This window comes from Bacillus rossius, chromosome 12 (assembly GCF_032445375.1).
Source record: "Bacillus rossius redtenbacheri isolate Brsri chromosome 12, Brsri_v3, whole genome shotgun sequence".
NCBI lineage: Eukaryota > Metazoa > Arthropoda > Insecta > Phasmatodea > Bacillidae > Bacillus > Bacillus rossius.
Genome location: NC_086339.1, coordinates 12684931 through 12708226, shown reverse-complemented (window position 1 = coordinate 12708226; position 23296 = coordinate 12684931). Strand labels below are relative to the sequence as shown.

General features: G+C 42.8%; 1 protein-coding gene across 2 annotated transcripts in view; it reads right to left on the bottom strand.

The window, feature by feature from the left end:
- Positions 1 to 1817: 1817 nt before the first annotated feature.
- The window catches only part of LOC134537540 (single-minded homolog 2), a 146168-nt gene continuing 124689 nt past the window's right edge, over positions 1818 to 23296 (bottom strand). For both annotated transcript variants that reach the window (XM_063378094.1, XM_063378095.1), the window contains exons 7-11: positions 23028 to 23227; positions 19046 to 19152; positions 12902 to 13049; positions 9215 to 9497; positions 1818 to 7226 (exon numbers count right to left, since the gene is read on the bottom strand). In XM_063378094.1, coding sequence (XP_063234164.1) covers positions 6873 to 7226; positions 9215 to 9497; positions 12902 to 13049; positions 19046 to 19152; positions 23028 to 23227 — 1092 coding nt within the window. In that variant the 3' untranslated portion in view covers positions 1818 to 6872. The remainder of the gene's footprint in view (positions 7227 to 9214; positions 9498 to 12901; positions 13050 to 19045; positions 19153 to 23027; positions 23228 to 23296) is intronic.

Genomic DNA, 23296 nt, shown 5'->3' with positions numbered 1-23296 from the left:
GAACAGCTATTAATTTACCAGTTAAGAAGCATGCTATTGTTTATATTTATGTTTTGTTTAGAAGTGGCTGACTGTTAGCTGTATTAAAATTTCAGTGTTCTCTGATTGAGAAAATATATAGTTATGCTATTTGTCCACTGTCAATATGACTACCACTATAGAGTCAGATATCAGCAGTGGTTCATCTGATGTTTGTGAACTTCACATTCTGGAAACCAGTTGTTCTTCAGAGACAAGGAAACATCCACGATAAGAGGTTGAAAACATGTGAAGATGCAGAAAGGAATCAGAGAATACGAAATTATGGTGTAGATGGCGTCATTATGGAATCAGAGCGAAATGCAGAAGGTGAAGTATTTTTAAAGAAAAATAGCAAAAGTGCAAAACCTAAAAGCTGGGCATGGAAAAAAAAGAAGCTATCAATAAAGGAAGCTGTTATATTAACTGCAAAGGCAGGGAAGTTCAACTCATATTTTGTCTTGTGAGTTACAAATGAATATGATGTGCAGTTTTTTCACTGTAGTTTTAATTTTTTCAACCCTAAGTTGATTGGTATTATATCATACATGTTTGTAATTTCTTTAGACAATTTTACTTTTCTTACATAGGTAAACAAAAAGCTTTAAACTTTTTCTTGCTTTATGAGGAAAAAACCTTTTAGCGTGAACTATTAAAATTTATAACAATTAAACAGTTCCGTGTTTGCATGACCTGACTATCATTGTAGATAGGATGTTTTGAAAAAAAAAATATTTAATAAAGGGAAAGTAAAGATATAATGTTCAAGTAAAATAATTTAGAAGACAGGAATGTCCAAAATGTTTACTTGGAAGATTAAATTGAAACAGACGCCAAAAATAATGTTAGATCTAAAAATGGCAATGGTAAAAAACACGAATGTTTTCACAAATATAAAATAAAAATCGGGAAATAGTCAGTGAGTGTATATTGTAGGGATATCAGTAAAATAGTTGATAATGTTGCTAAGGCCATGCATTTAACCGCCGAAAGATGGACACCGCAGGTACAAAAATAGAGCCAACCAGACGATTAGGCTACTCACGTAGACAACCACATTAGAAGTTTCACTCACAGGGAATTCCACTATGGTAGACATAAAAGTTCTCGTTTTTTATTTATCTCCAGAACTGAACATAAAAAGAACGTACGAACAGTGCTTACGTGAACAGAGCTGTATTAACAGTATTGTTCAAATAGTGATAATAAACCTACCCAAACTTCAAACATAACATATCGCATAACTTTTATTATCGGTACTTCAAGCAAAATTTCAAATATTTTTTTTGTCCCCTCGGTTAGACACATGCAATAAGTGTGATATTAAACAATAACGTAAAAAATTACGTACCTTCGTGAAGATGAAAGAAGTGAGATAAAGAAACAGAAACGTCTCCATGAAATGAAGGATGATCAATATTTAGGGTACTTGAAAGAGAAAACTACACGAAGCAAAGGAGGCGAAAAAGTTAAACTTCTTCTTCTTTTTTTTTTTTTTTTTTTCACAGCAAAACCTTTCATTTCCAAAAATACCGTTCAATCCACATTGGTGCAAGACTAAGAGGCAGATTCAATTATTGACAAATATTCCAAGAATGTTTTAATGGTTGGTTATATTTCGTTATAATTTTTAAAAATTTGTTTGTTTGTCAGCTTCATTACGAAGAAATGTTTTAAACACATATCTAAAGAAGTTCGCAACAACTTTGATTTTGTTAATTCTCACTGTTTACAGTAAGCGATATGTGACAAAAACCAATAATTTTTTAAAGCATTTTATTAATATTAACTCGCATATATTATGTAGAGTAATATGTTACTTTATTTATCCACATGTTTCCACACTATTATACAAGTTATATATTTTATTTTAAGTATTTTTTATCACAGATTGGTGCAAAAGGGAGGCAGTTTCAAATTTTGTAAATCCATTTCGCACTCTAGTAAAGGTTGATACTATTCCATAATAATAGTTTAAAAGGTCCTGACCTTACAGTGCGAAAAATTTTTAATACACGAGGAATATTTTTTTAAGTACAGTTTAATTTAATTTCCCACAATTTGGTAACAATGGAGCTGCCTCTCTCTTGCAAGGTTCTCGAATTAATTTTTTCTAATCGCCTGAAAAAAAAATTATAATTGGCCTTTTCGAACAGACTGATCAGTTTGCAAGCTACTTTGCATATGAAAAATATATATAACAATTCTCTGAAAATCTGTCCTTAAAGTAGGCCTACTATAGGTACATTAATAAAATCACACATATTTTATGATATAACAATACTCATAAAACCTTCTGTTTCAAGCATATATAATACATTAAATTACAACATTTCGAATTAATTAAATTTTTTACAAAATATTTTACACTCTCGATACATCACACGGTTTTCACCTTAAAAATAGAAAGAAAAAAATATGAGGTCAAATCTTTACCTCTTTGGTATACACATGTAGATTTCTTTAGAGGAAATATTCTTTGGTTGCAAAGTGTTAATCGTGTCCAGTTTCACAAACTGCAATGAAAAATTTTATTCTTCAACTGTAAAATAAATCTTTTGTTAAAACACTGTCCAAGACACTGGATAGTCAGAATTTTTTTTTGAGATACACTTGTAAAAACTGTGATTTTCAGAGATATCGGAGGGTTTTTCTGATTTTTTTTTTGGGTATGCCTACCATATCATTTAACAATTTTATTTTACATAAATTAGTTAAACTGAAGTGAATGATATTCACTATTGTTAAATAAATTCATGGAAGTTCCATAGTAATAATTTTACAAATAAGCGGTTTTTAAAGCCTAATTTAATATGTATTAATATTTAACTTCCAAAATTTGATTATAAATTTTACAGTGGAATATGTTTGCAATTTAACTATGCTTATTTCTAATTTTTAAGTGGAATCGGAAAAGTCTAAATACATTATTTAAAAGTAAACTAGAAACTTCTACAATGTTATCGACAGTTTGACGAACATGTAGGTTTGAATGAAATTTAGTGAAGAATTTCTAGTCTGTTTTCTTTTTTATGTGTAATATATTTATGTTTCAACTTAATCTTTCATATAAATTTCATACTTAATAGACAGGGTAACTGCAAATAGGACAAACATTTTTTTTTACCTTATCTTTGAATTGCTCGACACTCGAGACTGCATACAAATGCCAGTAAAATGATGTTCTACGCGAACACGAAACGTGGTTGAAGTTACGATGGATGCATTTCAAACCCTCCAATTCTCTGAGAACCGAACTTTTACTCGTGCTGGCCTGTGCCTGGATCAGAAACACGACCACCACAGACAGCTGATCCGTGCCGTTGAAGTTCGCTCGCGCGGTATTCCAGGTCCATTCTAACAGCGGCGAGTGAACTTATTCGTATACAAAATGACACAGCAAGAATTACGTCCGCCGATGGTTTACGAATGCACCGCGTAATTTTGTCAGTGGTCCTTCTTTGGACACGATGATGCCCGGCGGAACGAACGCTGCTTTCAAAACGCGCTGTTGTCAAATGGATCGTCGCGGGGTTGAGTCCTCCGCAACAGGTCCGCGGCGGTCGGCTGGCTTCAGCGCCACCCCTGGGAGTTGCGGTATCTCTCGCGGGGCCCCAGAACAGGGATGCGTGACCTCGAGTTCGACGTCGCCAGTCTTCGGCTGTCCCTCCGTAGTCTGTCCCTTGTGCTGGTGACGCCAGAGTACTTCGGCTGTCCCTCCATAGTCTGTCCCTTGTGCTGGTGACGCCAGAGTACTTCGGCTGTCCCTCCATAGTCTGTCCCTTGTGCTGGTGACGCCAGAGTACTTCGGCTGTCCCTCCATAGTCTGCCCCTTGTGCTGGTGACGCCAGAGTACTTCGGCTGTCCCTCCATAGTCTGCCCCTTGTGCTGGTGACGCCAGAGTACTTCGGCTGTCCCTCCATAGTCTGTCCCTTGTTCTGGTGACGCCAGAGTACTTCGGCTGTCCCTCCATAGTCTGTCCCTTGTGCTGGTGACGCCAGAGTACTTCGGCTGTCCCTCCATAGTCTGCCCCTTGTGCTGGTGACGCCAGAGTACTTCGGCTGTCCCTCCATAGTCTGTCCCTTGTTCTGGTGACGCCAGAGTACTTCGGCTGTCCCTCCATAGTCTGTCCCTTGTGCTGGTGACGCCAGAGTACTTCGGCTGTCCCTCCATAGTCTGCCCCTTGTGCTGGTGACGCCAGAGTACTTCGGCTGTCCATCCATAGTCTGTCCCTTGTGCTGGTGACGCCAGAGTACTTCGGCTGTCCCTCCATAGTCTGCCCCTTGTGCTGGTGACGCCAGAGTACTTCGGCTGTCCCTCCATAGTCTGTCCCTTGTGCTGGTGACGCCAGAGTACTTCGGCTGTCCCTCCATAGTCTGTCCCTTGTGCTGGTGACGCCAGAGTACTTCGGCTGTCCCTCCATAGTCTGCCCCTTGTGCTGGTGACGCCAGAGTACTTCGGCTGTCCCTCCGTAGTCTGCCCCTTGTGCTGGTGACGCCAGAGTACTTCGGCTGTCCCTCCATAGTCTGCCCCTTGTGCTGGTGACGCCAGAGTACTTCGGCTGTCCCTCCATAGTCTGCCCCTTGTGCTGGTGACGCCAGAGTACTTCGGCTGTCCCTCCATAGTCTGCCCCTTGTGCTGGTGACGCCAGAGTACTTCGGCTGTCCCTCCGTAGTCTGCCCCTTGTGCTGGTGACGCCAGAGTACTTCGGCTGTCCCTCCGTAGTCTGTCCCTTGTGCTGGTGACGCCAGAGTACTTCGGCTGTCCCTCCATAGTCTGCCCCTTGTGCTGGTGACGCCAGAGTACTTCGGCTGTCCCTCCGTAGTCTGTCCCTTGTGCTGGTGACGCCAGAGTACTTCGGCTGTCCCTCCATAGTCTGCCCCTTGTGCTGGTGACGCCAGAGTACTTCGGCTGTCCCTCCATAGTCTGTCCCTTGTGCTGGTGACGCCAGAGTACTTCGGCTGTCCCTCCATAGTCTGCCCCTTGTGCTGGTGACGCCAGAGTACTTCGGCTGTCCCTCCATAGTCTGTCCCTTGTTCTGGTGACGCCAGAGTACTTCGGCTGTCCCTCCATAGTCTGCCCCTTGTGCTGGTGACGCCAGAGTACTTCGGCTGTCCCTCCATAGTCTGCCCCTTGTGCTGGTGACGCCAGAGTACTTCGGCTGTCCCTCCATAGTCTGCCCCTTGTGCTGGTGACGCCAGAGTACTTCGGCTGTCCCTCCGTAGTCTGTCCCTTGTGCTGGTGACGCCAGAGTACTTCGGCTGTCCCTCCATAGTCTGCCCCTTGTGCTGGTGACGCCAGAGTACTTCGGCTGTCCCTCCATAGTCTGCCCCTTGTGCTGGTGACGCCAGAGTACTTCGGCTGTCCCTCCATAGTCTGTCCCTTGTGCTGGTGACGCCAGAGTACTTCGGCTGTCCCTCCATAGTCTGCCCCTTGTGCTGGTGACGCCAGAGTACTTCGGCTGTCCCTCCATAGTCTGCCCCTTGTGCTGGTGACGCCAGAGTACTTCGGCTGTCCCTCCGTAGTCTGCCCCTTGTGCTGGTGACGCCAGAGTACTTCGGCTGTCCCTCCGTAGTCTGCCCCTTGTGCTGGTGACGCCAGAGTACTTCGGCTGTCCCTCCGTAGTCTGCCCCTTGTGCTGGTGACGCCAGAGTACTTCGGCTGTCCCTCCGTAGTCTGCCCCTTGTGCTGGTGACGCCAGAGTACTTCGGCTGTCCCTCCGTAGTCTGCCCCTTGTGCTGGTGACGCCAGAGTACTTCGGCTGTCCCTCCGTAGTCTGCCCCTTGTGCTGGTGACGCCAGAGTACTTCGGCTGTCCCTCCGTAGTCTGCCCCTTGTGCTGGTGACGCCAGAGTACTTCGGCTGTCCCTCCATAGTCTGCCCCTTGTGCTGGTGACGCCAGAGTACTTCGGCTGTCCCTCCATAGTCTGCCCCTTGTGCTGGTGACGCCAGAGTACTTCGGCTGTCCCTCCATAGTCTGCCCCTTGTGCTGGTGACGCCAGAGTACTTCGGCTGTCCCTCCATAGTCTGCCCCTTGTGCTGGTGACGCCAGAGTACTTCGGCTGTCCCTCCATAGTCTGCCCCTTGTGCTGGTGACGCCAGAGTACTTCGGCTGTCCCTCCGTAGTCTGCCCCTTGTGCTGGTGACGCCAGAGTACTTCGGCTGTCCCTCCATAGTCTGCCCCTTGTGCTGGTGACGCCAGAGTACTTCGGCTGTCCCTCCATAGTCTGCCCCTTGTGCTGGTGACGCCAGAGTACTTCGGCTGTCCCTCCATAGTCTGCCCCTTGTGCTGGTGACGCCAGAGTACTTCGGCTGTCCCTCCATAGTCTGCCCCTTGTGCTGGTGACGCCAGAGTACTTCGGCTGTCCCTCCGTAGTCTGCCCCTTGTGCTGGTGACGCCAGAGTACTTCGGCTGTCCCTCCATAGTCTGCCCCTTGTGCTGGTGACGCCAGAGTACTTCGGCTGTCCCTCCATAGTCTGTCCCTTGTGCTGGTGACGCCAGAGTACTTCGGCTGTCCCTCCGTAGTCTGCCCCTTGTGCTGGTGACGCCAGAGTACTTCGGCTGTCCCTCCGTAGTCTGTCCCTTGTGCTGGTGACGCCAGAGTACTTCGGCTGTCCCTCCGTAATCTGCCCCTTGTGCTGGTGACGCCAGAGTACTTCGGCTGGAAATATTTCTGGAAGAACACACGCCGATGGTGCTTACTGCTGGACTTGCTCGACTTGTTGCAGGTGTCTGGGGAAGGTCTGTGAGAGTCGTTCAACCGGAGGTCACTGCCGAAGGCCGGAGGGCTCGGGGGAGGGAGACAGCTACGGCTGCTTGGGGGCGGCAGCGCGACCGCCCCCGCGCCCCGCGCGTCAGTGCACGAACTCGTTGGCCAGCTGGTACTGCTGCGTGTTGTCGACGATGACGCTGGTGTAGCCGGCGGCGGCGGCGGCGGGCGGTGGCTGGTGGTGGTGGAAGGCCGCCGCGGCCTGGTGGTGCTGGTGGTTGTTGTTGAAGCCGCACGCCAGGTCAAAGTGCTGCTGCTGCGGGGGCGGGTCGCCGCAGAAGACGGAGTGGAGCGGCGGCAGGCCGGCCTGCTGCGGGTCGCTCTCGGAGCTGCTGCAGCTGCTGGAGGAGGAGCTGAAGGGTCGCTGCGCGCTCGCCAGGGGGTCGGCGTACGAGTAGAACAGGTCGGGGTAGTACACGCCCGTCTCCTCCGAGTAGCTCTGCGGACAGCCAGCCACGTCCATCCTCCACTCACACCGCCACACTGGCTACCAGGGGCGTAGCCAGGGGGGGTTTTAGGGGTTCAAACCCCCCCCCCCCCAGCACCAAATATTTAATTAATTTCTTATTCATCACTCAAACAAATTTCATATTAAAATTAATAAAATTTTTACCGTTACAATATTTAAATTTAAGTACTGAAAACTGCTAAAATAGCACTATTTTACACCTTAAAATCCAAATTTTCCCGGGGGAGGACCCCCGGACCCCCCGCTTTAATAAGGGGGGGGGGGGGGGGGAAGGGCATGTTTCTTAACACCCCTCATACACATTTCCTGGCTACGCCACAGCTGGCTACCATACACCAACATGTACGCTAACATCCAACCTAAAGTACAATTCTTCCCACACTTTGATTAACACGTCCGGAGTACCTAATGGAAGCTACAGCCTCTTCAATTCTGCGTCTCAAGTCATCAGCGGCGGAACGTAAACACGATCTTCTATTAAGCCCCAAAAGAAAGGGAAAATACCGCATGGTGTTATGTCAGGTGAACGCGGAGGCCAGCGAAAAAAAGAGCTCTGTCGTCTTGACCATTACGACCTATACCACGGTCAGGGACTTCGACGTTCAACCTTCTCGTTGCCAAATTAAGTCTACAAGTTCATCCTCTACTAACTGGGGAAAGAGCCATTCTTTCACGCTGCAAGCTAGAAAACGACAGAGCAGTATTCGCGCATGCGCTCGTCTAAAACTGTTTGTGTTAATCTTTAATTGTGACCTGGAACCAACACTCTACAACACTTACAGTTAATGCTATTAAATTTTCTAACTAGGACATTATTTTATGGACAGACTGTATACGTACTGCTCATAACTAACAAATTTCTTTATAAACAATATTATAAACAGCTTTTTACTCTCGAGACAACACAAGAAGTCACACGCGAAAGGACTACATATAGCTGTACATGTGAAAAGCACACACGCTAAGAGCTTGATAACAAAACATCGACATATCTCTACTATAATAAAATTTAATATGAATAGGTATATTACACCTCAACATAAACCGTCTGAATAAAAAATTCTCTAAATGAAAGTGAAAACCGCATCAAAATCCATTGCGTAGTTTAGAAGAAGTAAGCTGACAAACATATAGACGCGTACGGCGAATTTGTTTCGTCCTTTTTAGAGATAACATACAATCTGGCTGTTTAGTATACCAGGAACAATGATAAACTAAATTATTTTTTATTTGATTATGGGCGAAAAAAATAATCCTACTCAGAAAACATGTTTTGTAATTTTACGATAGAACAGTTTTTCTTAATGGTGCGGGCATTTCAACAGTCAGTAATATTTGTTTAGAAAATTGTCTTCTTTCTATCATTCTCTCTCTCGCTCTTCGCGCCATTTAACCTCTTACGAATTTCTTACGAGTCGGGGTTTGAATTGCCAAATAAGTTTCACTTCTATCACATACATGTACTGAGTTACACGCGCTCTTTATATATATATATATATATATATATACATATATATATATATATAACTAGGGTCATGCATACAATTTCGCGAAAAGATTCCGAGGCTAGCTGAAAGTTAAAACACTGTAGCATCGTCTTCTGTGTCTCGTGATTGGGTGAGTTTCTTTCAAGTTCAATATCGATTGTAACAACACCAATCACAGTGAATCAGTGCGGAAGCAAACGCGTCCTGAGTGGGCCCGGTCAAACAAAGGCGACGACTTCCCTCGCCAGACGTCGGCCAACCACAAGGAAGAAACCGCGTACTTGTTGCAGTCTAATAGGCGTTCAGATTTATTCGCGAAAAATGCCTGCCCCTATGTATAACCCATCTTTGAAGGAGTATCACGACAAAAAAAAAATGTCATTTCAAGAATGCGGGAAGAAGTAACGTAACTGAGCGGTGTGGCGGTGATGTCGTGTGCGAGGGTTGGAGGGAAGGGGGGAGGACACCGACCTGCAGGAACTGCGAGGCGACGGCCGGGTAGTCGGCGTAGCTGTTGAGGCCGCCGCTGGAGTCGCTGTACTCGTCCTCGAGGACTGGCGGCGGCTGGGCGCGGTACTTGGCGGGGCGCGGCGGCGGCGAGGCGCGGTGCTTGGCGGCGTGCTGCTGCTGCTGCTGCGGCTCCGCTGCTGCTGCTGCTGCTGCTGCTGCTGCGGCTGCTGCTGCGGCGACCGGCGCGTCCTCGCGGCCGGCGAACTGCTCCACGTTCAGCACCAGCTCCTTCGCCTCCAGCTCGCTGCGACATACATTGCCGACCACCTTCTCGTTCACATGAAGTATGTGCAAGTTCGGACGAGATTTCAACGTCAGAAGCAAAACTCAAGATCGAGAAACAAGGATAACAACAGTGATTACAGAAGAAGATTTGCAGGATATGATGGGATACGTTTGGCAGGAAACGATGTGTAATAAGGTTGGCAGGAAACTTGTTTTGTAATTTTACGAAATAACAGTTGTTTTTTGACGAGAATACGCCTTTAAATTTGCTTCCGTAGTGGGAGGCAATTAAAAAAAAAGAATGATGATAAAATCGGGGGGATACAGTTTGGTGTTGCAGCTACATATCTCCATCCAAAATTTAATTACAACACCGGATAGCTAAAGGACCAAAGCATTCGTTACGCTAAGTGAGGACTGTGACGCATCGGGCGCGGTTTCTGGGGGAAGCGCCGCCATTTTGAGGTCATTTTGCTGCGTTTTGAGATTTCCATTTAGTATAACATTTGACTCGGAGAAGCTACGACGTTCTTTTGAGTTTCAATCGTCAGATCTCGTCAAAATTTATCGATTGCACATATAAAACATTAGTGTAAAATAGTTACAGAGAATATATATGGTGTTAAAATAAAAACAATACCGTATTTTATTATTTGTATAGAAAATATTACCTACCTGTTACGTAAACGTATGCACGTACAACACACGGCCGTATCCATGACACAGCCATATTCCGTTTCTTTAAAAATGAGTTTTAGACTTTCTAGGTTAATAATTATTGATTTTCAACATAGTGAACAATATGACATTGGTGGTTTACTGAGGCTAGTAGATGGGGAAGTTAAGCCTCTTTGGGCATATTTCATCATATTTAATTGAATAAATAATTTTGAGCAAATATTGTTATTTTTTTTCAACGATCAAGTATCGTACCGAGAACATGGATCGACCAAATCAATCAATTCAATAATTGGTATCTTTTAAAAATTATTTTATAATTAATCCCGGATTTTTGGATCGACATTTAGAGATTTTCAATTTAGCCGACAAGTTGGTCTACAAAATGGCGGATGCTCCGACAGTTTGTTACCTAACATAATTTATATCCGTACTCTAGCGGGTATAAATTAAACCAAGATGGTGGCAGCGCACTCTAGCGGATGGTGTGTGCAATATGCGACACTAATGCTTCTAGTAGCAAGTATCTATTTAAAACAAAGATGGCAGCTTGGCCTTCAACAGGTGCTGCTATTATTCCTTCATATTAAAAAACACAAGTCCTACATGTTGTGTATATATATATTCTTAGTCGGGTATGTCTAAATGGCCGAGTAGTTAAAGACATATTTACCATACCAGACCGTCATGGTTCGAATCACCTTGCCTCCGACCTATTTTGTATAAAAAATTAAATTGAAATCTTCTTCCAAGGGTCATAACAAATACTGGTAGGTAATGTGACATCAAATTTATGTACACGAGACAGCGATTTTGTCGCACTCTAGGAACAAACAGCAGAAACAAAGATGTCGAACATTATGTAATTCAAGATGGCGACCTCCAGCAGACGAAAATTATTTGTTGCCCTCCAGAAGACGAACAAAATATGGTGGATACGACGTCATCATCCAATATGGCGGAAAGTTTTAAAATAAAATTAGCTGACTACAAAATGTCGGCTGTGACATCAGCCAATATGGCAGAATCCAAGTGGACTGAACGTTCTAGAAAAAAAAATGGCAAAATCCGAGTTGGCGGAACCCAGTATGGTGGCCGGGGTCAAGGTAATCCAATGTGGCGGCTGGGCTCAAGGTTATTCAAGATGGCGGCAGGAGTTAAGGTCAAGGTTAAAGGTCGTCATCCTGATGGCCGCCGTGACATCACAATCAAAGATGGCGGACATCGTCCCCGGCTCCACACCCGTCTCCAGGGACTGTACCGAATGTTATACACTACTCTTGTGAAAAGTTAATATATAGTCATTATTATGGGAACTAGTTATAGTTTCTGAAGAAGGAGTGTTAAGAACCGAAATAAATCATAATAGCTTTGACAATGTTTATTCCCGAACAATTTTTTTAAATTTTATATTATTTTTTTTAAGGTTTTAGATATCGAAACATTCTATTTGCAGACTGAAATGGTAAACTATATAATTATACGGCTCCGATAAAGCCGACAAAATGGAGAGTGGCTGTGTCATGGATACGGCCGTGTATTGTACGTGAATACGTGTATGTAACATGTAATATTTTCGTTACAAAATGGGTATAAATACGCTATTTTTTATTTTATTTTAACGCCATATATATTTACTGTAACTATTTTACAGTAATGTTTTATATGTGCAATCAATAGATTTTGACGAGAGCTGACTATTGAAACTCAAACGAACGTCGTAACTTCTCCGAGTCGAAAGTTATACCAAATATGGAAATCTCGAAACGCAGCCAAAATGACCTCAAAATGGCGGCGCTTCCCCCTCCACCACGCGCGATGCGTCACAGTCCTCACTTAGCGCAAACGAATTCTTTGATCCTTTAGCTACCCAGTGGTGTATTTAAATTATGGTTTGGAGATGATAGATATGTAGCTGCAACCAGGGGTGCAACAACTAAATTTCCAAAGGGGGGGGGGCAATATACCTTTTTATAAAGAATCATCGATCCCCCTAGTGAAGCGGGGGGTCCGGGGGTCCTACCCCGGAAAAATTTGTAATTTCAAGGTGGAAAATGGTGCTATTTAAGCAGTTTTATTATCCAAAAATTGATTACACAGCTAGTGGAAATAACATATCCGACTTATACAGCACTTTCTTTGCCCCTGTTTGCCCCCACTTCAAGGTTTCAGAGGGGAGGCAAAATACCCTTGCCCCCCCCCCCTCCTGTTGTTGCGCCCATGACTGCAACACCAAACTGTAATCCCCCGATTTTGTTATCATTCGATTTTTTTTAATTGCCTCCAATTGCGGAAGCAATTTTAAAGACGTATTCACGTCAAAAAGATTTGGAAAAAAATACTGAACCCCAGCTTTGGGTCTGATTTCAGAAGAGGTATTTTATCAAGATACTGCCATATTGTTAGAGACCGGAAAAAAATTCGCGAATTCATTTCGCGATAGGCTAAAATACAAATAAAATAGTTATACCTCAGTGCTGCCTCTGCTATTGGCTCACAACTCACCTGGACGACTCTGGGCCAATGAGAAACACCCGACCAAAGCTTTATCTAATCACAGGCTGCTACATTGAGACGCCTCACAAGACAGCAGCCAATGAGTGGGTGGCATTTGACCGAGTGTACGTATATAACTGTGGAGTTCATCCTGCAGGTCATTGAACACGCGAATTTTCCCGGTCCCTACATATCGTTGGTGGTGTTGTATTCGTGAAGTGTGGTGGCGGACGGCGAGGTTGTTGTTACCTGAGCACGTAGTTGACGCTGACGATGCAGTGCGGCCGCGAGGAGCGACTGTTGTGCACGATGGTGGCGTAGCTCTGCATCCACACCCAGCCGCCCTCCTTGGTCAGGAAGCGGAAGTACTTGGTGGTCACCTGGCCCTTGTACAGCACTGCAACACGCCCGCACGAGTCAGAGCTCGCTCCAACCGTCTACCTGATGCCGGCAACCTGCAGTATCGTCAAATGGGGTTTTTTTTTTACGTGATAACGTCTTTATAAATAGAGACCTGAAAAATTTCGCGGGTTCACATCGTGTTATGCTAAAATTCAAATAATTATACCTTAGTGCTGCTTCTGCCATTGGTCCACTGTTAATCTGGAGGACTGAGGGCCAATTAGAGACCCTCACTCATAGAAGTGTCGAATCACAGACCACCCAGTCGAGACGACTCACAAGTCAGCAGCCAATGAACAGTTGGCATTTGCCCGAGTGTGTAGAGGATATTGGAGTCCATCCTGAAGTTCATTGAACCCGCGAATTTTTTCCGGTCTCTGCAGTTATAAATCGATGAACGCCGGCTGCACGCACGAAAAATCGTCACGTCCCGCCTGAGCCTGAGCGTGCAAGAACTGGCCAACCACCGTGCGAGAAAATCTTCTATAATATCAAACAGGTTAAGGCGTTTTTTTTTTTAACTAATTGTTCGTGATTATATTCAAACAAATTATTTAAATTAAATTTGCAAAAAACTGTAAATAATATTTGAAAATAAAAAAGTATGCAATTTTTCATCAATGTTTTGTTATAACGTTGTCACGTAAAATTATCGTCCGTAAACCGACTTTACAGACAACCCCCTTTTTTATGTATGTTTATTTGTTTAGCTCTTACGTTTGAACACATTTTCAACAACTGAAAATATTTTTATAAAAATCAGAAAGAAAAAAAATTGTGTTCAATGATATATTAAGCGCGTAACATTCATGATTCTCAATATAATATACCTATAAAACTATTTAAACCTTCTGGTCTGCTGGCAGAATCAAAATGAAAACGTGTTTGACTGACGGACGCGACGTATAATTGAGAGTCCACATTCAATCTTATTTTAAAGGCTCGGTCACACGCCATCTTGCTTATTTAATTTCCTTGTCGTAACCTTTATGCGAGGACTTTTCCTGGAAACGTATCACGATAGTGCTTTTTCATTTACTGTTTCGTCTCAGATTATCTCAACAGGTAGGCTACTTACTTTACATGATCTGATATCATTAAAAAGTCACGCAAGTGCCCTTAATAAATTATGATCGCTCACGAGACCTTTTACAGTTAGAAAATAACGTTAATTAAGTATTTAGTGAGGGAAATCCCTAAATTAATAGCGATAAAAAGAGAAATGAAACTAACATGACGTTAAACCAGTGAAATTACACAACCTAAAATTCTGCTAACAAGTTGTTGCTGACTGGCAACTTCGCTATGAATCTGTGTAAAGGATGTTAAATTCACTGACAAAGTGACAACTCAGTGAAAATTAATCAATTAATCCGGGAACTCACTCACTGAAATGAAGCAGTTTCAACTGTTTCAAATTTAAGAGTTGTGACCACAGGGGTAGTGCAAAATGCGGTTTGTATACGAAGTTCGCGACGCAAAGAGAAGTGATGCTGCAACATACTGCAAAGACCCATTTATTTTCGTCATAAGCAAGAATTGAGTGGATGTTAAGTGAACATTGGAAATGGAAAATGTTTCGGTAGTCGCATGGCGAAGGTCCGGATGTGAAACTAGACTTGGACCCTCGCGAACACAAACGCCGCAGACGCCGCTGCGATAGACTGCAGCGCACCGTGTGTGAGTGGAGGGGGAAGGGGCAGTTGGCCACGTGGTGGCCCAGAGAACGGAGCAACACCCAGCCGTGACACGAGCTACGGGGGTCACTGGCAGTGCACTGTACAAGCAGCCCCAGCGCCACGCACAAAAAACAAACCGCGATACACACTCGCGTACAATGGCGGCTCCAGGAAGACCTCTTGGGCAGGGCTCTCACACACAGGAGGATGCAGTTAATAATCATGACATTGCCCTTGGGATATTCACCAAATATATGGTCTCAAATACTGAAATTCAGTATTTTCGTACAAATTTTGATTGAAAGAAGAGTCTAGCACATTAACGAAAGTATTTAAGTGAACATTAATATTCCCTACAAAGAAATAAGAGGTGAAATTTGGGCTCGGAAGGGGCTGTCGCCCCCCCTGCGCCCTTCCTCTGGAGCCGCGCTTGCTCACGTACGTTCTCACTACGGCACTGGTTTACAATTTCAGCAGAGACAGGAGGAACTCGAGGATTTTACTTTGCGACGGCCTACCATTGGCCTAGGAGCGTTTATTTCTGGACGAGAAGGGGGGGGGGGGGGGGAGCTAGCCCATCACCTCCCTCCTTGTGTTCTCCCCTACACTGGCACACAGTCGGCGTGGCTTGTTCTGCCCCGATATCAAACCCGCAGGTACTTGACGTCACGAATTTCTCCAGTCTTTACGTTTTGGACACGTCGCTTGAAGTTTAGGGTCTTATTTGTCTCGGAGAATTTTAAAGTGGTACTGGACCCACTGGAATTCTCCGTTAAGCCAAATATTGTAATAGGGCCAATATAGGTATAAAACTCTTAAGAAATACGCGAGACAAGAAGTGATGTCATCGAACCTGGTGGCGTGGAGTGTAACTACGTTTTTTTTTTTTACAATGTGTTTTGAGTGCGTTAGAGTAGTGGCATCTAGCAACGCGTAGTGAAAATAGCTTGAAAGCAATGCAATAAATTGTCTCGCGCTTCGTCACTGATAATTGGCCAGAGTTTCCCACATTTTCGTATAACGATATTTGGTTAAGCGACATTCAAAACGAAGTCTTGGATCATGCCGTTATGTCGCCGTTATGTCTGAGCAGGGACGCAAATCTGTATGATCCTAGAAGGGGTGGGGGAAGAGAAGAGTTTAGCGCGCGGGTTTTTACCGAAATGCTAGCTCTGGATGCTGTGCTTGTATATTGCATACTGTCAATATTTTGGCCTATGTACGTGCACCAGGAAGATGACTTTAAAATGTACAGACGGTTTTCCATCGAAACAGCTCACAGGTACGAGAGCCACACCCGAACAGTTCCGGAGTTCTCCGAAGTTTGCCGATCGCTCGTGATAAAACACCGTATTTATTTTACGTTCTTAAAGAGTATTTTAAATAACTATAACCGAACCTAACACACTTTTTATTTTAGTTACGACTACCTAACCTAACCTACCCTCCCCGAATAAAAAAAAGAACTATTATTTATAACACTGAACGAACCTAACCTAATATTTTACTTGTGTTCGTGTTGTGGTCGTGGCAACTGCAGAGCAGGGGAAGCCTTCTTTTCACAGACGAGAAAGCCAAACGCCTGATCGTGCATCTTCGGTTTTTTTTTTTTGTTCATTGTAAAAGGTTAGGTTAGCTACATTATAAATACTTTAAAACAATGTGAAAGGTTGATTTGGTTAGGATAGCTACATTAAAGATACTGTAAAATCATGTAAATGGTTTCCTAGCGCTGGATAGCCTACATATTAAAAAGTGATTTGCTAAGCAACCATAAAATGATTTTACAGTATTTTTAATGTAGCTATACTTACCTAATATAACCAACCATCCACAATGTTTTAAAGTATTTATAATGTAGCTAACCTATCCTAATCGACCGCAAAATTTAATGCCACACCGGTTTATACAATGAGATAGAACGGGGGGAAAAAAAAGCGAGCACGAACTTCGGGGAACTTCGGGTGTGGCTCTCTCGTCTGTGAAACGAAGGCTTCCCGCAGAGCAGACGCCGATATGCCCAGCACCCCTCCGCGCCGGAGCAGTTGGACTCGTCCGGCTCGCGTGAGCGCTGTGCGCCGGGCCGGCCCGCCCACCAGGGGCAGGGTGTGCAGCAGGGGGGAGCCGGGGAGCGCGGCAGAGCGGAAAATCGATGCTTTGTGAGCGGGGACCAACCGCCGTCGCCCTTGCGCCAATCCGAGACCGTGATTTGTGGCCGGGAGCTCTTCCTGCCTGCGTCTCCTGGAGGGGGGGATCTGGCGCGTCTGTTCTTCCGCACACGCCACATTCCCATCTAACATCGTCAAATAATTTTTAAAATACAAGTGAAAATCTAATCTCGTATAAAAGTTATTTAACCAAATTCTTAAAATTTTATTGGGTGTGTAAGAAACTAAAAATAATCAAAGCTGCAAAAATTAAGTACATTTTAATGTATTTAAAAATGATCTATACGATTAACGATTGAGTAATAATGTTACATCGTTATACTATTAGTTTCCTAATCAATTTATTGCAATCACAGATTAGTTTTAGCTTGTAGATATGCACTTCTAACGTCCCGGTACATATTCGTATGCCGTTTCCTTGCTGACAAATAAAGGTTATTTCCATCTGATCTCGCGTCCGCCATCTTAAGTCGCGTAGAATTCTCAGTCAAAACAGTGAAAACAGAGTGGGCATTAATATTTTTTTACATTTGATTTGGCAGGCGTCCATGTTGTCGAAATTATGTAGGACTTTTCAGGAGGGGACTAGAAATTTTAAGTACTAAGTGTTTGTAGCTACAAATATCGCAAAAAATATCTTTAACGTTTTACATATCATATTAGAGCCTTTTTTTTTAAATTAATTACTACATTTCAGATCATTCATAGACAGGAATCGAAACTGCTACTTATTCTAATGTTACAACCACTTCTATCGTGAAATACCCTATTTTAAGTGTTTCAAATGCTTTTTATTTTGTATAATGCTTTAATAAGGCTTTTCATTTCGTCATAATTACTTTCTATATTATATTGAGACTTTTTTTAGTCAAGACATATTAATATTTCAGACTGCTTTGATTTATATTAACGTTTAAACAATATTTTTTTTTTCCAGTCATTTTTAAAATTTAGTCAGCATGTGCTGCCATCTTATGTGAAGATAATTAATCATTGGCTAGCTTTGTCACAATCGATTGTAGCATCTAATATAGTTCTATTCCACCAATAGAAATGCACCTAACCTTTCTTCGGCACTGCAGCTGTTGTTGCAGATTGTAAATTTATTAACTTCAGTTCATGTGAGAGACGATGGCGTAAAATCAGTGCGTGTTGGCGCTACGTTCAGAGGAGTGATCCGAAGATCACGTTTGGGCTGAGATCATTGGATCGCCAATCGAAGAGCAGAATGGTGCAACTAGCCATGAGACGACAATGCATGCCGTGATGAGCTTAGGTATTTAATATGATATCTGGGAAGGAATTTATAGAACGATGCAAAAATATTCCATATAGATGGGCTCTGTTCTCCACAACAGGGAGAGTGGAGGTTTATCTGTACCAGTGGAGACATATCCTTGGGAACAGAGGCATTGACTCGTGGAAACAAAACTTGGAAAGTCACAACACAGAAAAGTTATAACCTAGAATGCACAATCCTCAGAACTATTGTTATAAGTTAGAAACACACAATTTAACATCATGATAACTTAGAAAACCGTAGCTCATAAAATCATAATTTAGAAACACGTGATTTAGAGAACTGTCACGACATAAAACACGCAAACCAGGAACATAAAAGCGAACCACACAAATAGAAATGTCCATAGCCTATAAATAACAAAACTTGTAACAAACCATTGCTTAGAAACACGCTACTCCGAATCACGTAACTCAGAGAGGTCATAACTTAGATATTTATAACTTAGAAACCAGCATATTGGATTTTTCAATGCTTAGAAACATTCAAATTTTGAACGATCGCATGGATTTTCAATTGCTACACCAACTAAGAACGGTAATGCACCCCCAATGAAGAGCTATCAATCTGTCCATCCTTCAGGCGGTGACGTGTCCAGTGCTGAATCAATCCAAGCCGCAGGCTCCACTCCTGGTGGCACCCTCCCCGTCAGTTGTCAGTTCCTTTTAAGTTTCAGCTTTGCAAAAATCCTTCCCCCCGGAACCCAAAAGCTTTGGTTCCCCGAAAGCAGCTTCCATCGCCGAGTCGTCGGAGGAACTTCTGCGCATGCGCTGTGGTCACGTGGGTCCAAGCGGCGTGTTTACAAGTCACGAGCAGGGAGGGGGGATGGGGGGTTGGTACTCACGCGTGTGGTGGGCGAACCTCATGTGCATCATGTCGCAGCCGTGGATGTAGTGGTACAGCGTCTTCTCTATGAGGTCCTGCGGCTCGTATCCCGTCAGCTGCGCCACCCTGCGAGTCAGAGTCAGACGAGTCAGACAGTAACACGATCAGTAACACAGTCAGTAACACAGTCGGTAACACAGTCGGTAACCGAGCCTGGAGTGACGGGACTCTAGGCTTCCAGTACCTCACACCAATTGTGGGGGGGGGGGGGGGGGGAAATATATGTTCCCTCCTGATGCAACCATGCATCTCTCAAGACTTGCATCAATGCTGATAGTTGCGATTCAGCTCTGCCTAAGACCTTTATTTTGTTTGGTAACGCATATTGCAGGTAAAAAACAACTATGTTTTAAACTATGATCAAAAATTTGCTTCAGACAAATGAGGCTAGTGACAAAAAAAAATCCAATTCCCTTTGCAACTTTATTGCCTTTATCAATAGGCCTACATATTTCTGTATGAAAAAAAAATCACTATAATAAGTTATTCAATACAAAAGTAATTGGTTTTTTTTTCAATTTTGTATTTATTTTTGGAATATATATTCAATTTAAGTATGAAATAAGTATTTTTTTTCCTCTCAAAAGTTTAACATCTACCTCAGAACCAAATTGGGAAAATATACATGAGAGTAAAATAACAGCTATTTCACTGATACTATATTTTCCATCAACCTACATTTGCGTGTGACCGGCAAGACACGGTACATAACATTCTTTCGAAAAAATTTAAGCGAGTAACAACGTTATGGCTCTATAGAAAACGAACTTTTCTGACATGATCCGCGCTTTAAAAAAATTCGCCAAATTTGGACTTAGACTCGCTTGACTCTGAGTACACATATTAAATACAGTTATGAAATATTTTCTAGATTTCTGTGAGTCCCTACTTTCAGGCTTTCTCACACACCGTGTTGATTAATTCATTTCCTTGTCGCATTTCTGTTACTTGAAGGGCTTTACGTGTTTAATATCATGATAACTCTTGTATTTTGTGTTTTAAATTTTCTCAACAGATGTTCACTTATTGCTATCTTATAGTGAAATAAATTTATTGAATGTCTGGTTACAAGCTTTTTTCACCCAACAACAAATACAAAAAAGCTACAGGAATGAATTTACAGGAACACACGTTGATTAGCAGAAATGACAATCGAGCCTTAAGAAAAAAAAATTGTTTGTCTGTAAAGTCGGTTTACGGACGATAGTTTAACGTGACAACGTCATAAAAAAACATTGATGAAATTATTGCATACTTTTATGAATAATATTGAATCATTTTTATTCAATTATCACTATTTTTTATGGTTACAAAGAAGGAGTGAAATGAAATCTACAATTTAATTGATAAATTTACTTTTATTTGCACTCGAATATGTTTATTACTTTAACGAAGTGATTATTTTAACTATAACGTTTATACATGTTTGCTATTTAACTTCTTCCAATCTGTGTTATTCTGTTAAGGATAGGGCGATGATAGGAAAATTAGGAAACGAATGGGAGTGTTTCAAGTTTAATGTGCCTCGAAACAGTCAAATCGATGGTTGTTCCAATCGAGTGGAAGAGAGATAGATGCGGCGCAAGCGTACAATGAGCGTAACGGGACACAGCGTAACAGGAAAATGTGCGTATCGGGACACTTTTTCGTGCGTGCAGCTGGCGTTCATCGATTTATTAGACGTTGTCACGTCAAAAAAAAATTTTTTTTAATGTAATGAATATGAGAAGAGATGACGTGGTGCGAATAAGGGCGAGAAGGACAGGAGGCGGGTGTTTGAACACATGCGGGCCTCCCACGCTAGCGCCCCTGGCGGCCACCAGCATCGGCCTATCCTCTTTTTAGGATCGCGTTACGCCCCTGCTTTCCCGCCACCACCCCTACCCCCTTCCCCCTTCCCCCTTCCCCCTTCCCCTCCAGCAACCTCGTGTCGCGGACACTTCACGCTTCAGACGACAGACAATCAGAAAAAAAAAAACATAAAAATATATGGAAATTTGTTATAACAGCCGAATTGAAATCAGTGAAATCCAACTGAAGTATTTAAAATGATGTAAGTGTTGATTTCCCCCCCCCCCCCCTTCCCCTCCGGCCCAACTTATTTGGCATCTGGATTTTTGATTTTTTTTAGTTAATTTTATATAGTTTCAGTTTTTCTATATCATACGCACTAGCACGCTATATTTAACAAAAAGTAGAAACTACCAAAAAAATAATAATAATAAAATTGCTTTTTGTAAGTCTTACTAGTCTGGCGGAGATTTTTTACTAACTTATAAAATAAATGTCATGAAATAAAATTCACGAAAAAATAAATTAACTATCTTGAATGCAATATGTATGAACCAAAATCAGTTATGTAAGATACAATGACAGACTAATTTCTTAGTGAAATCTACTAAGTTGGGAGTCATCAAACGTTTTATTAACTAAGGTTACATTGCCAAGAAATAGTTTGTAATGCTACAACAATAATGCTGTGAGTTTGTACAACCTTTGGCTATGGTTATTTATGCATACATGAAATACTATTTTTTTTTAATAAATATTTCTCGTTTTGCTTACGAAAAAAAATCATACACAACTTTAAATTTTGATAGATTCTTTTTTACAAGCATAGATATTTTAAACCATGGAAAATAAAATCGAATATTCAACCATTGGTGCGCAGTTAAGGCCCCCGCCTACCCGGGCACACACACGGTGCGCAGAGCTTAAGGAAAAACAACGCGATTTCAAAACTACTCAAGATATCAGAAAGAGGTCTGATTACGAAAAACATTTAAGAGTTAGCTGAGGTCTGAAAAGTATTTTTGATTTCGGATTAAGTTTTAAAAATGTGTTTTTTTAAAGAGTTAAAATGGCTAAAACGCATGTTTTCAGAGTAATTATTTTTAGGCGTAAAAAAACCATTACAGATTCTTGAAAGCACTCCTTTATCTTCATTTCTCCGTAAAATAATGTTACGGTCACAGCTAAAAATTTACAGTAAGTTGTCCTGTGCACGACTAGAAGACTGCGCGCCAGGCCAGAGGAGACACCGCGCTAGAAGCACCAGCGAGCGTCGCGCTTATCATCCCGCCTCACCAACACAGATACACCCCTGACGAGACGGGCTCCCTTAACACTGGAAAGCTATTCAGGGAACGGTTTAGAAATAACTTGGGCACTCAGTATTACTGCGAACATTTTTTTTTTGTACATTTATGAACTTTAAAATATCTGTAGTTTTGCGTGATTATTTCCGTTGTAATGCCTATAAGCATTGAGGCGGGGAAGGAGGCCATAGCATGGCAAGGATTGAGGATAGGTATTTGCATACAGAACAATAGTTATGAAATACGTTATTTAATTAGGCCAAAAAAACAAACAAATTGAATACTGAAACAACAACAACAAAGATATCCAGAATCAAGTGCATTGATTATACATACAGCAAACTTGCAAGTGAATGCCATTATCAAGGCCACAAAAGTTAAAGAACAGATTTCCATTTACGTTTGCGCGAAACATTGCGCGGTCCCATTACGGGCCATCAAAAGGGGGCGTCACAAGGTAGACGCATTGAGAACAGCACATTTTACAACAAAGTCGAAAAGTTGGAATTTAAACTACATAATGCGCGTTACATGGGTAAGTTACATTCTGAAACAAATCAATAAAATTACGTTTTACGCTCGCCGACGTCTCAGGGGAGAACAGTTACAAGCAAGGTGAAGTTAAGTTATTCAATTAATTTCAAACGTAAATTTTCTAGGTGGCGGCCGAAAGGGAATTTAAACAAAACAAACAAGAATTTACATTACAAAAGCTTACATTAAGGCAAGGGTCACCGCCTCACATTTACCAAGAAAACAGTCGACGGCGTGAGTGAGTGTGTGTGTGTGAGTGGGTGTGTGAGTGGGGGATTGTGTGTTGGAGTGTGAGAGAGACACACGCACCTGGCGTCCAGGAAGATGAGCTTGAGGTCGAGCGAGGCGCGGAACATGAACATGTTGCAGTGCAGCTTGATCTCGGTGATGGCGGACGGCGGCAGGGAGTGCCCCACGGCGACCAGCCCCACGTTCTGGTAGCAGCTGTCGTAGGGCGAGCCGTCCAGCGAGAACTGCTTCACCTTGAGGTAGCCCGAGCAGTGGATCACCTGCGCCCACATGACCACACTGCACTCCCTAGCCCTCCCTGTTTCACTTCATTCGCCTGCTTTTTCTGG